Source organism: Typopeltis vanoorti, chromosome 3, assembly GCF_054136105.1.
Source record: "Typopeltis vanoorti isolate ZY-2024b chromosome 3, IOZ_Tvanoo_1.0, whole genome shotgun sequence".
In the NCBI taxonomy this organism is placed as follows: Eukaryota; Metazoa; Arthropoda; class Arachnida; order Uropygi; family Thelyphonidae; genus Typopeltis; species Typopeltis vanoorti.
Genome location: NC_143551.1, coordinates 56,387,896 through 56,402,040, shown reverse-complemented (window position 1 = coordinate 56,402,040; position 14,145 = coordinate 56,387,896). Strand labels below are relative to the sequence as shown.

Here is a 14,145-nt window from a genome sequence, read left to right as displayed (position 1 = left end):
AGAATTAAGGGCAGTGGTGGTTGATGTTCTGTGGGTCGAAGTGAGTTGTGTAGAGTAGGGTTTGTCAAATGAGAGGGAGTAGTGTAATGTGCTGTCATCTGCAAAACTGTGTATTGGGTTAGAGGTCAACTGAACCTTGTGGGATCCCAGCATTAGTTGGATGGTGAGAGGATAGGGAACCATCTACCATCACACACACAGTGTTCGTCCAGACAGGAAGCGCAATCCATCTGCAGAAGTCCTGAGCCAGTCCAAATGATGGGAGTTTGCTTTGTAAGCCTTTGTGCCAGACCCAGTCAAAGGCTTTAGAGATATCACGTGCAACTACTTGGGATTCGCCGAATTTCTCCATGGCATTTGTCCGGCGATGGGTGATGTACGAGAGTAGATCTCCTGTTGATCGGTTTTGAGAGAATCCGTACTGATGGTCGCTTAATAGTTGGGTACCTTCGAGGTAGAATAGGAGATGAAAATTTATGATTTTCTCCATCACTTTATATAGGACTGAAGTGAGTGAGATAGAGTGGTAGTGATTTCCCCCTCCCTTTGGGGAATGGGTTGAATGTTAACCAGTTTCCAGGCTTTGGGACATATACCATTGGAGAAAGAGTGTGTGTACAGACAGCATAGGATAGGAGTCAGTTCTGCTGTGCAGACCTTCAGGACAATTGGAGGAATGCCATCAGGGGCAGGAGACTTTTTTGTGTCTAATTTAGATAACAGGTTTATGATATCTTTTTGGCAAAAGGATACAGGGGACATTGCATGTTGGGCAGTTGGAATGACTGGAGGGCATTTGTCATTGTCAGTTATGTGTGCATTGGAGGCAAAGTGTAAGGCCAGGAGGTTAGCTTTTTCTGTCGGTGATGTTGCAATTGAGCCATCTGGGTATGATAGAGGTAGGAGTAGTGTAGGGCAAAAGTTACGACCAATTGCCTTGGCAAGAGATTAAAAGGCATGGCTGCTATTTGGACAGGCTACAAGCTTCCTACCCATTCAAATTCTGTTTTAGAAGCATTGATAATTTTCTTGCATCTGTTTTGAGCTTCAGTACAGGCGTTGAAAGAGGATGGGGTTCGCGATTTGAGCCAGTTAAGGTATGCCTGATTTTTCATTTGTACTGCATTGGTACATCTTTCGGAGAAGCAGGGTTTAGTTTGGGGACGGCAGTTCAGAGTAGTGTGGGGAATGTATGTTTTCATGCCAGTGGAGATTACTTTGGTGATACGTTCGGTGCATATGTTTGGGCTGGAAGACCGGAAACAATAATTCAACCATGGGAATGAAGCATAGTAGTCTATGAGGCTGTCCCATTTGCCACTGTTATAATGCCAAACTACTCTTGTGTGGGAGTGGCTGTGTAAGCTTTGTACAAGGGGGGGGGGGGGGGGAGATGAGCACTAGGTTGTGGTCAGAATTACCCAGGGGGGCTCACTACATATTTGGAGGGGTCATTAGTAAAGAAGATCTAGGTTATTTGGGGAGTGGTTTGGGTTATCTAGTCAGCTTTTGAACAATTTGTGTACGGTCATTAGTGATGGCAAATGTTTCAGCATCTCTGCCTGAAATCAACTGAAAGAGGATAGCCAATTGGTGTTAGACATTAAAATCATCCAGAAAGATGATTTCGCTGTTAGGAAAGTGGGAATGGAGAAAATCAACTTTTAGGGAGAGGAAATGAAAGAGCTCAGAATGATTGGTGGTATTAGGAGAGCGATAGAGACAGCAGATGAATTTGACTGAGTGGGGAAGGGATAGCTTTAGCCAAAGAAGGTTGAAGTTGAGCAATTCTAAGTTAGGTGTTCTCTGGCAGGGTATGTGAGAATAGTAATGAATTTCTCTACTGAGTGTTCCTGGTAAGATTTATGCAAGTATTCTTGAAAAATGGGCAAGCAAGCAAAATTATGGAAGAGAAGCATGGAGAAGAAGAAGAAGAAGAAGCAGGGTTCAGGTGAAACAGAGGTTTATCAGGATCAAATTTTCAACTTTAAGACAAATAGTTGAGAAATCGTGGGAATATAACAAGGATCTGTATTTTGGTTTAGTATATTTAGAAAAGGCATATAACAAGGTGCCAACAGGAAACCTGTTCATAATGCTCCAGTTATATGGTGGAAATGGGATATTATATCAAGCAATACATAGTCTCTATTTGAGTTATAAATCAGCAGTAGAATTGAAGGAGGTATACAGAAAGGTGGTATGATGTTAAATCAGGCATGTGACAAGGGGACATGTCATCTCCGCTGTTATTCATTATCTACATGGATCACATTATGAAGGAAAGTGGTATTAAATCTGATATCAAAATTGGATATGTTAATCTCAGCTTTTTACTTTATGCAGATGATCTTATACTTTTAAATAAATCCAATAACTCAATTTGGTCAGGATTCCCTGACCAAATTGAATTACTGCTGGTATAAATTTGATATGAATATCGGCATTAAAAAGACAAAGACAATGAAAATGAAACACTGAAAACATCAACTGCATTCTGAATATAGAAACTATAGAAGAAGTAAAATATTTCAGCTATTTAGGCAATTTTTAGTGAAGATGATAAATTAAATCTGGAAATAGACAGCAGAATTAGCAAAGCCGGTATGATAGGAAGTCAACTGAATAAATTTGTATGGAAGAAGAGAGAGATGAGTCAAAACTAGCTGTATACAAGACAGTGTTCAACCAGTTTTAACTTATGGATCTCAGATCCGGGTTAGAAATAAAACTCTTGAATCAAAGACCGGAGACCACGGATATGAGAGTCCTGAGAAAGATTAGGGGACCGAACAGATGGCATCGATGTTGAAAGTTTTTCCACCTGGCTATACTATAAATTAAAGATGCCAAGAAATTATATTCTTGGTTTAATCCTTTATCCAAGTGTAAACAAACAAAATTTGCACGTGAAGTAACTTCATGACTGAGCAACTCATATATAGAGGCAAATGACTTCACATCACTTGCTTTAGTGATGTGAAGTCATTAGCTGCCATAATGTATAATGTTATGCATTATGGGAAGTCACTACCCAGACCACTTTCGACCTTTACTGAGGTTTCATCCATCAGTGGGAATCAGAAGGTTGAAGTAATGCAGAAGTCATATTTCCATATACAAGCAGCAGCAAAAGGTGTCACATCTTATTACTAAAATACTCTGGATTAGAGATAGATGTCGAAAGTTTTTCCACCTGGTTATACAATAAATTAAAGATGTCAAAACAAGTTTGGATAGTGACCCTTCCCATAATTCACACAGCATTATACATGCCCTTAAGGACATGTGCTTTGCATTATGGGGTACTAAGGCAAGTGATGTAAAGTCATCAACCTCTATATGCAAGTTGCCCAGTCGTGAAGTTACTTCACGTGCAAACTTTGTTTGCTTACACTTGGATAAAGGATTAAACCAAGAACATAATTTTTTGGCATCTTTAATTTATAGATGGTATCAATGGCAGCATCATATTAAAAATGACGATATTAGGAAAGAACTTGACATTGTTAGTATTCAGGAATGTGTTAGCAGAGCTAATCTTAGGTGGTATGGCCACTTAAACAGAATGGGAGAGGAAAGATTAGCTAAACAAGTGTTCTTGGCCAGGATTACAGGAAAAAGACCCAGAAGAAGACCAAGATATAGGTGGACTGACACAGTAAAAAAGTGCCTTAGAAGAAATTAGAAATAAAAGATCTGATAATATTGGAATGATGACAGATAACAGACTAATCTGGAGGAAAACTGTTGATAAGAAGTTTGTATTGATGTAACTTTTCATGTATTGCTATCATAAAATTCTGTACACCCCTTGAGGGTATATGTCAGGAATTTGATGTTGATGAAATCTTAATTGTGGTGGACTTTTGTAGTATCCATATACCTTTAAGGATATATCCTAGGACAGTGGTGTTCAACCTTTTTAACTATGCGAGCTACTTTTCTAAGTTATTCGGCGATCTACTCTCTTATATAGATCACGTTCCGCCACCCTGATATCTGATTATGCACAACTATGCAGTTAAATGCACTCACTCACTTCGGAGAACCCACTCTCAGCCTTAAAAACTTTAAAGAAACTAAAAACTTTATTTGTGTATTTAAAAATTTATTTATCACTTTTAATTATTTTAATACAACAAATAAAACAAATATATTGGAATAAAATCTTTATTTCTCTATTTTGGAAAACCAAAGTTAGAAAAAAAAAAAAAAAAAAAAGATTGATTACAAACTCACCAGTTATAGGAAACTGGTTGATTATAAAAAAAGTTAATGTGAAATTTGGCACTGTTTGGACCTCGCAATATTTTCATAGTCAAGTAGATATGAAGAAGTGGCCAATTGCAGACAATCATCCAAATGATCATTTGTAATTTGGTTTCTTAATTTATTTTTTTATGACGTTCATATTTGAAAAAGCAGATTCTGACAAGTATGTCGATCTGAAACACGATAGAATTTTTATATCAGTTAATATTGGAAATTTTTCATGTGCATACTTCCAAATGACTTCATTGTTTATTGATTTTATATGTAATAAAATCAGTAAACTTAATTTTATTACATATAAAATCACATGTAATCAACAAAGCTTGATTTATATCAAACAGCCCACTAATTTTATTTTAAATTTCTGTGATGTTCAAGTTTTCTTGAAATGGATTATTGATAAAAGATACAATCATTTCAGCTTTATTAAAATCTTTAAATCTTGAATTTATTTCTTCCTCAACTAATTCTATTTCATGAATAAATTCTTTTAAATCACAGCGAAGCATTTTTTGATTTTGTTTAAAAATTTTAATAAATATGGGAGATGTCTAAATTCGCAGTCATTTATATTTTTCTTTAATAAAAGTAATTCATCTTTAAAAGTAAGTATGGTTGGAAAGTTTTTATTCATCTTTAAAATAATTAAAATATAATTCATCATTAAAAGTAAGTATTGTTGGAAAGTTTTTATTGAACTTAACATGTCAATTAAATTTTTATCTCTACCTCATAACTCTAAATTTAAATTGTTTAATTTTTTACAGAAATCTACTAAAAATGATAAGTGTAACAACCATCTTTTATCACTGAATTGTGGATAAATATCTCCTTTTTCATCAAAAAATTTTTTATATCATTAATTAATACAAGAAATCTTTCTAAAAATTTACTTCTGCTGAGCCAGCAAACATTATTGTACAACAGAAGTTCCCTATCATCACCTGCCTTTAATTTAAATAACCGCCGTTGCAGGGCTTTTCCTCGAACAGAATTTACAATTTTAAATGTAATATCCAAAACATCTTTTGTGTTTAATCTTTTACTACACAGTACTTGTTGGTGGATAATACAGTGGTACATTAAAATATCTGGATATTTGTCATCGTTTTTACATAATGAAATGAAGCCTGATTTAATACCTATCATTGTAGGAACACCATCAGTAGTAATAGACACAAGTTTAAAAAGTGGAAGTTTGTGTTGTTTCACAAATTTGTCAAATGCCAAAAAAATGTCTTCTCCCGTAGTCCTTCCCAATAATGGTACAATTTTAAAAAGTTCTTCTTTACTTGAATAGGCTTGAAATACCATGCGAATAAATACCATTAACTGAGCAGTATCAATGAAGTCGTTTGATTCATCAAATTGTAATGAAAATGCAACACACTTGTGAATGTCTGACATTAACTGAGTATTCAGATCGGCATTTAAAATTTCAACTCTTCTCATAACCATTGTTCTGGAAAGTTGTAAATCTTTAATATTCGAAATGATTTCATTTTTATTTTTAAAATCAGAAAATAAAGATTCTGCTGCTGCAAGAAACGATTCTTTTATTAACTTTCCATCAGTAAAAGGCTTTTTTGCTTTTGTTAATAAATGACACACTTTGAAAGATGCAATAGTGGCTGATATTGGTTTATTTATTACTTTCGAAATCATATTTTGTTGTCCAGAAAGTCCTACCTTTAAATTTATAATTCTTGATTCATGCATTTCGGAATTTTGGGGAAAATCTTCATCATATTTTGCATGTAGCGATTGAAAATGTCTCTCAATATTACCTTTTTTTGGAATTGCTGCAGATGAATTACAAACCAAACAACAACACTTTCCATTTACCATTGTACAAAATAATGGTAAATCCAACGATAAATTTAGAGCAACTGAAACTTAACAGAAATTCTAACAGTGGGTAGTGGGAAGTGTGTGATGTAGTTACGAGTAAACACAATTATAAATGAAACATACGATGTGCTTTGCTTATAATTGTATTCACTTGGCTCACTGTTTGACTTCCACTGATCCAAATTAATTCATTTATCCGAACTTATAAGAAAATTACTGATTTGACAATTTTAACGAAAAATAAATAAACAATAGCAATACACTTAAAGAGAATTAAAAAATAATACAAAATAATGATAAATAAAATATTATGTTTTCAATTTTAATTAAATTTGTAAGTAAGGAGGAATAAACAAGAGATCGGCTAAAAATCGCTCAGCGATCGACAGGTTGAACACCACTGTCCTAGGAAATTAAAATAATTGGTTGAGATGATATTTTGAATTTTTACAATTTATTTATGCATAGATTTTTGTTTTGATTTAAATTTGGGCTTAAACTTGATGAATGGAACTTCACATTTTTGAATATCACTATATTTGTGAATGAAATAAGAAATCTTTTATGAATTTAAAAAAAAATTCAATAAATAAGAAAATCACACGTCAAATGGACAAAATTTTATTTAACTGAATCACCTATTATGTTTCATTTTGCCAAATATAATGACAAATAAATGATAAATTATTAATAAAAATTATATACAGTAGATTCTGGTAAATTGGGCCACATCAATAACAGCATAATTTGGCTTAATTAAGTGGTTGTCCCCGATTAAACAAAGTTGCATGTAAAGAGTTTAAAATGTATATGTACACATGACAAAGTTTAGACAAGTTTTTTTTTTTTTTTTATTACGTAACAAATTACTGACTTATAAACTTAAACAACTACTTTAATTAGAGTAAAATATTTGCCATAAAAATAATTCCATTTATATACATATTAAAACGCTCATGCAATTCTTATAAGTTAATGACTAATGTAGGAATTGATTGAGTGTAGCTTTTTTTTTTTTTTTGACTGCAATTAAACAAAATCAGCACAGACATAATATTGCCTTCCTGCATGAAATAGTTGCCATCCAGTAATAAATTTTCTAGCATCCTGAGTGTAGTCAAGCTTGGGAATGTTATCCTCATCCCTTTCTTTATTCTTTCTAATGGCTTGCTTCAATTTTATTCGTTTATCCTCAAAATTTCCATTTTTATTATAGCATTGACGATTATTATCAATGGATGCATATGCTTTATAATTTCTGATGTGGTTAACATCTAATGGGACATCATTTTCACTATTAGTCATATCTGGAATATATCCATGACTGAATGCTGAATGCCAAACAATTCTGAATGGTCTTCTTGCTTATATCTCACTAACTATCAGCCATAAATTATATTGTACATAAATGATTAACTTTTGCACTGACCTCCTTAACAACTGTCAAGAACCATTAAAATTTTTCTTGATTTCTAATGTAATTCCACATCTCAACTCATAAGCCAATTCTTAAAAAATTCAATCATCCACACATTTTTGTATGAATGGTACTGAACTGGTCCATTCTAATACCTTTAGGGCATCAAGATGTTACCTTTTTTCAATAAATAACAGCTTCTGTTTGCTAGTTCTTGACATATTTAAACAGCATAACACTGTTACACGATCTATTGCTTTCTTTGATCCAAACAGTGTAGCATGTTTATAACACAGGGAACAATTCAATGTGGCATGATAAAATAGCTCTGATTTGTCAGTAGCAGGTGCCATCAGCACTAAATTTTTGAATCAAGATTACATAATTTCTCTAACACTCCATGACTGGCCCAATTAAAAGGCAATGTGTGCCAAATAAAAGAATCAAATTCTTGTCATATTCTCATTTCATTTTTGTTCTTCCAAACTTGTCCCAACAAAATGGCTGCCCCGATTAACCAGAATTTACTGTGTAATAAAACCAAAACAAAATTTAGATGAAATACATCTTAAACAATCAAGGAAATTAATTTTTAACAATGTTCTATTTTTCAGCAAGAATACTGGAATTATATGGAATCCTGTTATTGTTAGTCTAGTTTAATTGTAACTGATACAAAAGATACCTGCATATATCTGTCATGCCTATTTACAATTAACCATCATCAATTCCTCAACACTCAAATGGAATATAAGATACTATAATAGTACTGCATAATCTGCATGTACTCATGATGTTATATAAAAACCAATGCAATGGTATAACTGAAAAAAAAACATTGGATTATTAATTATTCATTAACTGTATTTTTTAAAAAAAATTAGTAACGTGATTATTTTATTATTATTTTTTTTTTTTTTATTATTACGGGTATCTCCATGGAGTCAGTAGACTCATCGCGGGAGACCCAAACTAGCAAAACAATATCTGTCATATCTCTTCTTGAATTCATTTACAGACGAAGAGCTCACAACTAAGTCAGGCAATGAATTCCACTCATTCACCACCCTCCAGGCAAAAAACCTTGTTCTGACACCTTTGTTAACCACACTCTTCTTTAATTTCCACAGATGACCTCTTGTTCTTCCATCACTATCACACAGCTGAAACATTTCCCCTGCATCAATCCTATAAAAACCTTTTAGTAATTTGAATGTTTCTATCATATCCCCTCTTCTTCGCCTATCAACCAATCTCTGCAATCCACAAGCTCTCAATCTATCAATGTAGGGAGCATTTTTATATCACTCACCAACTTGGTCACTCTTCTCTGAACCCTCTCCACAGCCTCCTCATCTCCAAGGAATCCAGGTGACCAGACCTGAGCACAGTAATCCAAATGTGGAAGTATCAATGCTTTATAAAGGGGAATAATAACCTCTTTATCTCTGGATGTCAGTGTGTTCCTCAACAACCAAGTAATCCTATGTGCAATCTTGGACACCTTAGCAATGTGTCCTCTGAACTTCATCTCCCTATCTACCAATACCCCTAAGTCCCTGGCCTCATCAATCTCTTGGAGTACCTTTCCATCGATGTAGTACACAGCTGGTAATCTTTTAATCCCAAAATGCATGACTTTACACTTTTCCACATTGAACTGACATCCATTTTCTTTTGCCCATTTTACCAGCTTATTTAAATCCTCCTGCAAACTTTCAACATCAGCTTGATTTTTTATTGCACTACACAACTTTGCATCATCAGCAAACAACTGAATATCTCCCTTTAAGCCGTTTCCTATATCATTTATATACAAATTAAACAACATTGGCTCAAGCACAGAGCCCTGAGGCACACCACTGGTCACCTGCCTCATTCTGGACTCGGCTCCTCCATACACCACCTTATGGTATCTCTCCCTGAGCCATTCTCCTATCCATATCACCAATTTAATATCCATTCCCATCTGCTCCAATTTGCATAACAGTGTTCTATGGGGTATCCTGTCAAAAGCCTTAGCAAAATCCAGAAGTACCACTGTGTAGCCAGTTCCTTTGTCCAACTCGGATGTTATCCTATTATGAATAGTTAATAGATTGCTAAGGCAGGATCTACCTTTAACAAAACCATGTTGGCCTCTATAGAGCATCATATCCTGATCCACCCATTCTTGAATTTTGTCTTTAACCAACTTTTCCAATACTTTTACCACTACTCCTGAGATGGTGATTGGTCTGTAATTCAATACTGCAGTTTTAGAGCCACCCTTATGCAAAGGAACCACTTTGCCTAACTTCCACTCCCTAGGGACCATACCAGAGTTCAAACTTAAATTAAATATCCAGGTAAGAGGGGTTGACAATTCATTTGCACATTCACGCAACACCCACAACATTAAAATAAGACTTTCCCATATCTAAGATAATGAGAGGCAGTCATTCCAATTTAGGTTCAGATGGTGAAGTAAGGCCTCAGTGCTTTCTTTAAATAAACATTCAAATTTATAGTGATACAGATGAATTGTGTTTCAGACCATAGGATACTGTGGTCTGTATCTATTCCATGCAGTGCCAAGCCAGATTTCTCAGATTTCCTGTTTCTGCCAAGCCAGAAACAGGAAATGATACATGCATACTTTATCTGTGTCACTATAAACTTAAAAGTCTGTTTAAAGAAAGTGCTGAGGCCTTACTTCACTATCTCAACTTAAAGTGGAATGACTGTCTCATGTTATCTAAGATTGAGAAAGTCTTATTCTAATCACACATCACTAAAGTTTTTTTTTAATACAGTTAATGAATAATTAATAATCCAATGTTTACTCAGTTATACCACTGCATTGTTTTATGTATAACATCATGCAACTCTTACTGTTTCAAATCAACTATTGTTTGCATTCTAACTTGTAATTAACTATCGTTGCCACTGATGATGGCCTGTAATATTCAAGTTGAAATATATGGCTTTAAATAAATATTATTACTTATTTCCTTGTGTTTTTTTGTGAGAATTAAAGAACCCTCTCTTTAATTCTTCCTATCAACAAAAGGTCAATGAAATTGGAATCAACATACAGAAAAATAAAGCTCTACATAGTTACATCAATATTACTTATAAAACAACATTGAGCTTTGTTGCTGCTGCCATCTTTGCTTCATGCAATAGGCATAATGGGAGCTTGCACACTGCCAATATTAAACTGAGAAGAACACTGTTTTGAAGAATTTAAAATAGTCACAGATTGCATGGGAATATTCAACAATTAGGAACTGCTGCATTGATTTCATTCTGTCGAGATTTTGGAGGAAAACACTTCTATAAATACATTCAGAGAAACCAGACTGGGCTGATGTTGGAAGATTATTTTCCACTTGGTTAGACTAAAATAAATTTAGTTTAATCCTTTATCCAAGTGTATGCAAGCAAAGTTTGCACCTGAAGTATCATCAGGACTCAGGCAACTCATAGTAAAAGTGGACCAAGTTCTCATCACTCCATGTCTCAGTATCTCCCATAATGCAAAGCACATCTCCTTACAGACACGTATAATGCTATGCATTAAGGAAAGTGCCAATATCCAGACCGGGTTTCGACCTTTATTGAGGTCTCGTTAGTGGGAGCCAGAGCCAGAATTGGTGATACTAAGGCCGAAGCAATGGAGAGGTCATATTTACTTATACGAGTTGCCAAAAGGTGTACAACCTTATTATTAAATTACTCTGGATTTAGAGAAAGATGTTGGAAGTTTATTTTCCACTTGGCTAGACTATAATAAATTTAGTTTAATCCTTTATCTAACCAAGTGGAAAATAAACTTCCATCCAGAGTAATTTAATAATAAGGTGGTACACCTTTTGGCAACTTGTATAAATAAATATGACCTCTCCATTGCTTCTGCCTTAGTATCACCAATTCTGGGTCTGGCTCCCACTGACGAGACCTTAATAAAGGTCGAAACCGGTCTGGGTAGTGGCCCTTCCCTTAATGCATAGCATTATACATGTCTGCAAGGAGATGTGCTTTGCATTATGGGAGATACTGAGACATGAAGTGATGAGAGCTTGGTCCACCTTTACTACGAGTTGCCTTAGTCCTGAAGATACTTCAGGTGCAAACTTTGTATGCATACACTTGGATAAAGGATTAAACTAAATTTATTATACTGGGTTGATAATATGGGATTTTGCCAAACAAACTATATTCTTGATATGTACCCTCAAAGGATGTGTACTCTTCATCTTGCTTATGACAGTACAAGATGAATTACATTATTACTAACTTCCTATTGACAATTTTCCTCCAAATTAGTGTGTTATCTGTCAGGACACCAATATAGATTACATTCTTGTTTCAATCCTTTACTCAAGCATAAGCAAACAGAGTTTGCATGCGAAGTATCTTCACAAACGGCTACTTGTATATAGAAGCTGTTGACTTAATCTCAATTACTTCAATATACTATAATGCACAACCTACCTCCTGTCTGGCATATATATTGCTATGCATCATGGGAAGGATGACTGGCCAGGCCAGTTCTGACCTCTTTCTGAGGTCTCATTAGTAGAAACTAGATCTAGCAAGCAAAGTATCTTTGCATGACTAGACATCATCTGCTTCAGTAGTAACATACGCATATGAAAGGAGGTGTATTGAGTATTGTGGAATACTGATATGGAAAATATATGACTTCTGCATTGATTTAACCTCGGTATCTTACACGGTTTAGAATAGCAGTGACATAAGGTCCTTAGTAATTTCTTCAGAAATAAATAACTTAAAAAATAATTAAAAATTTGAAATAAAAGTTATCTGACGTAAAATGTTAACCAAAATTATAAAATATATCTCAAACCTGCTCAAAACCTCGTAAACATCTATCAGAGATCTGGTCCAAATTGTCCTGCATATCCTGCAATTAAATGTTTTTAAATATTAAGTTACCTCCAGCTTTTAGCCACTCTTTACTATACTTTAAATCAGCATATGAAGTTCAATATAATTTGGGGTTGTTTAAAAACTTCAGCAAACATGTTGTTGTTTGTGCAGAGAAAGTTACAGCAAAAGATAAACTGACTTTAATCTTATTATTGTATAATCAACTTTAATTGTATATTTAATGTTAAGGTACTTGATTATATATTGCAGGCAAAGTTATTTTATTCTCACTCTGCTGCAACTTTCTTGAATGGTGGCTAGATTATATTCAAGATATATTAAATTAACCATTATGCAGTTTGCAGTTTTATGCACCAAGTAATAAGGATTGCAAAGAAAAGAGGTCCTTGATAAAAAATTACAGAAATATACAGAACAAATACCAAAGCATGAGGTGATTATTATTATTATTAAAATGTATAGGTACTCGTGACAAAATATAAGTTTAGACAAGTTTTTTTGTTTATTACATAACAAAAATGAATGCCGACAAAAGAACTAATGAAGATGAGAGCATTAGAAAATGGAACATGTAGTAAAAAGAAATTTGAATGGTGATTTACCTGGTATCATTTCGTGAAAGAATATGACATGTCCATCCATCCATCTTTCTTTCTTTGTGTGTTAAGCTCAATAGCCTGTCACAACTAAGTAACTTGGCATCTTAAAAACCTAGTTATTGTTTTTCATAGGGTGTTAATCCTGCATTGTTCAATGAAGGATTAACACACAATTATTCAATGCATTGTTCTATTCAATATATAGACATATATAGCAGAATAGAACAATGCATTGAATACATTATTTTGGCCTGTTTTACAGCATGAAAAACCAAGTTTCCATGTAGAATACCCTGCTGCCTCTGAATGAGACCAGCCAACCCTTTTCACTTGAAAATCTCTGATAAAAGTTCTTTGCATCCCAGCTTCTTTGGGGGTATAAAATTCCCTCTGGCTGGAATCATCAATACACTGAACTACAGAATCTATGGATATGACATGTCTGAGTTAAAAATGAATGAAATAAAGGGAGATTCCATTATGATAAAGAATCAATTTCAAATTTTGGGGAATAAGAAAGCAGAAAGTGGGAAAGGAGAACGTCTAGAAGATGTGATGGGAAATGGAAACATTTTAGAATAGCAGTCAACTCTCATTACAGAGAACATGTAGAGACCAAAAGAGACCAGTAGCAAGCAGTTTACCATAATGAATTTTCTTTAGAACAGCACTGAGCCTGGGATTCTGGTTAAGACTTTCCAGTAGTTTGTTAGTGTGAATGGTTTTGCTATAGTGAGACTTGACTGTATGATGAAGTTGATGGTTTAGATACTAAGAAATGGGTATAATGAGTGGATATGAAACAAGATATGGAAATTAATAGAGAATAAGGGGTAAAATAAAATGTCTGAAAATACTAAGTCTCAAAGAATTAAAGGCATTCATCAGAGAAATTATACAGAGAGAGAGAGAACGTAAGTTATCTAAAAGACTGCAGGATATAAGATAATTTATTTGGACAACAAAGGAGAAGAAGCTGAGAAAGGATGCAGATTAGGTCATGTAAAATGGTATTTTAAAGTGGCAAGAAATATATGTTTCTGAAAGAAGGAAACAAGAAAATGCAGTAAACGATAAAAAGGGCCTGCTGCAAGCAGAAGAGGA

At 34.2% G+C, this 14,145-nt stretch overlaps 1 protein-coding gene across 4 annotated transcripts in view; it reads right to left on the bottom strand.

The window, feature by feature from the left end:
* LOC150108169 (RB1-inducible coiled-coil protein 1-like) overlaps positions 1–14,145 on the bottom strand; it is a 611,254-nt gene that overhangs the window by 442,108 nt on the left and 155,001 nt on the right. For all 4 annotated transcript variants that reach the window (XM_090390625.1, XM_090390624.1, XM_090390626.1 and 1 more), the window contains exon 8: positions 12,399–12,455. In XM_090390625.1, the coding sequence (XP_090246751.1) occupies positions 12,399–12,455 (57 nt within the window). The remainder of the gene's footprint in view (positions 1–12,398; positions 12,456–14,145) is intronic.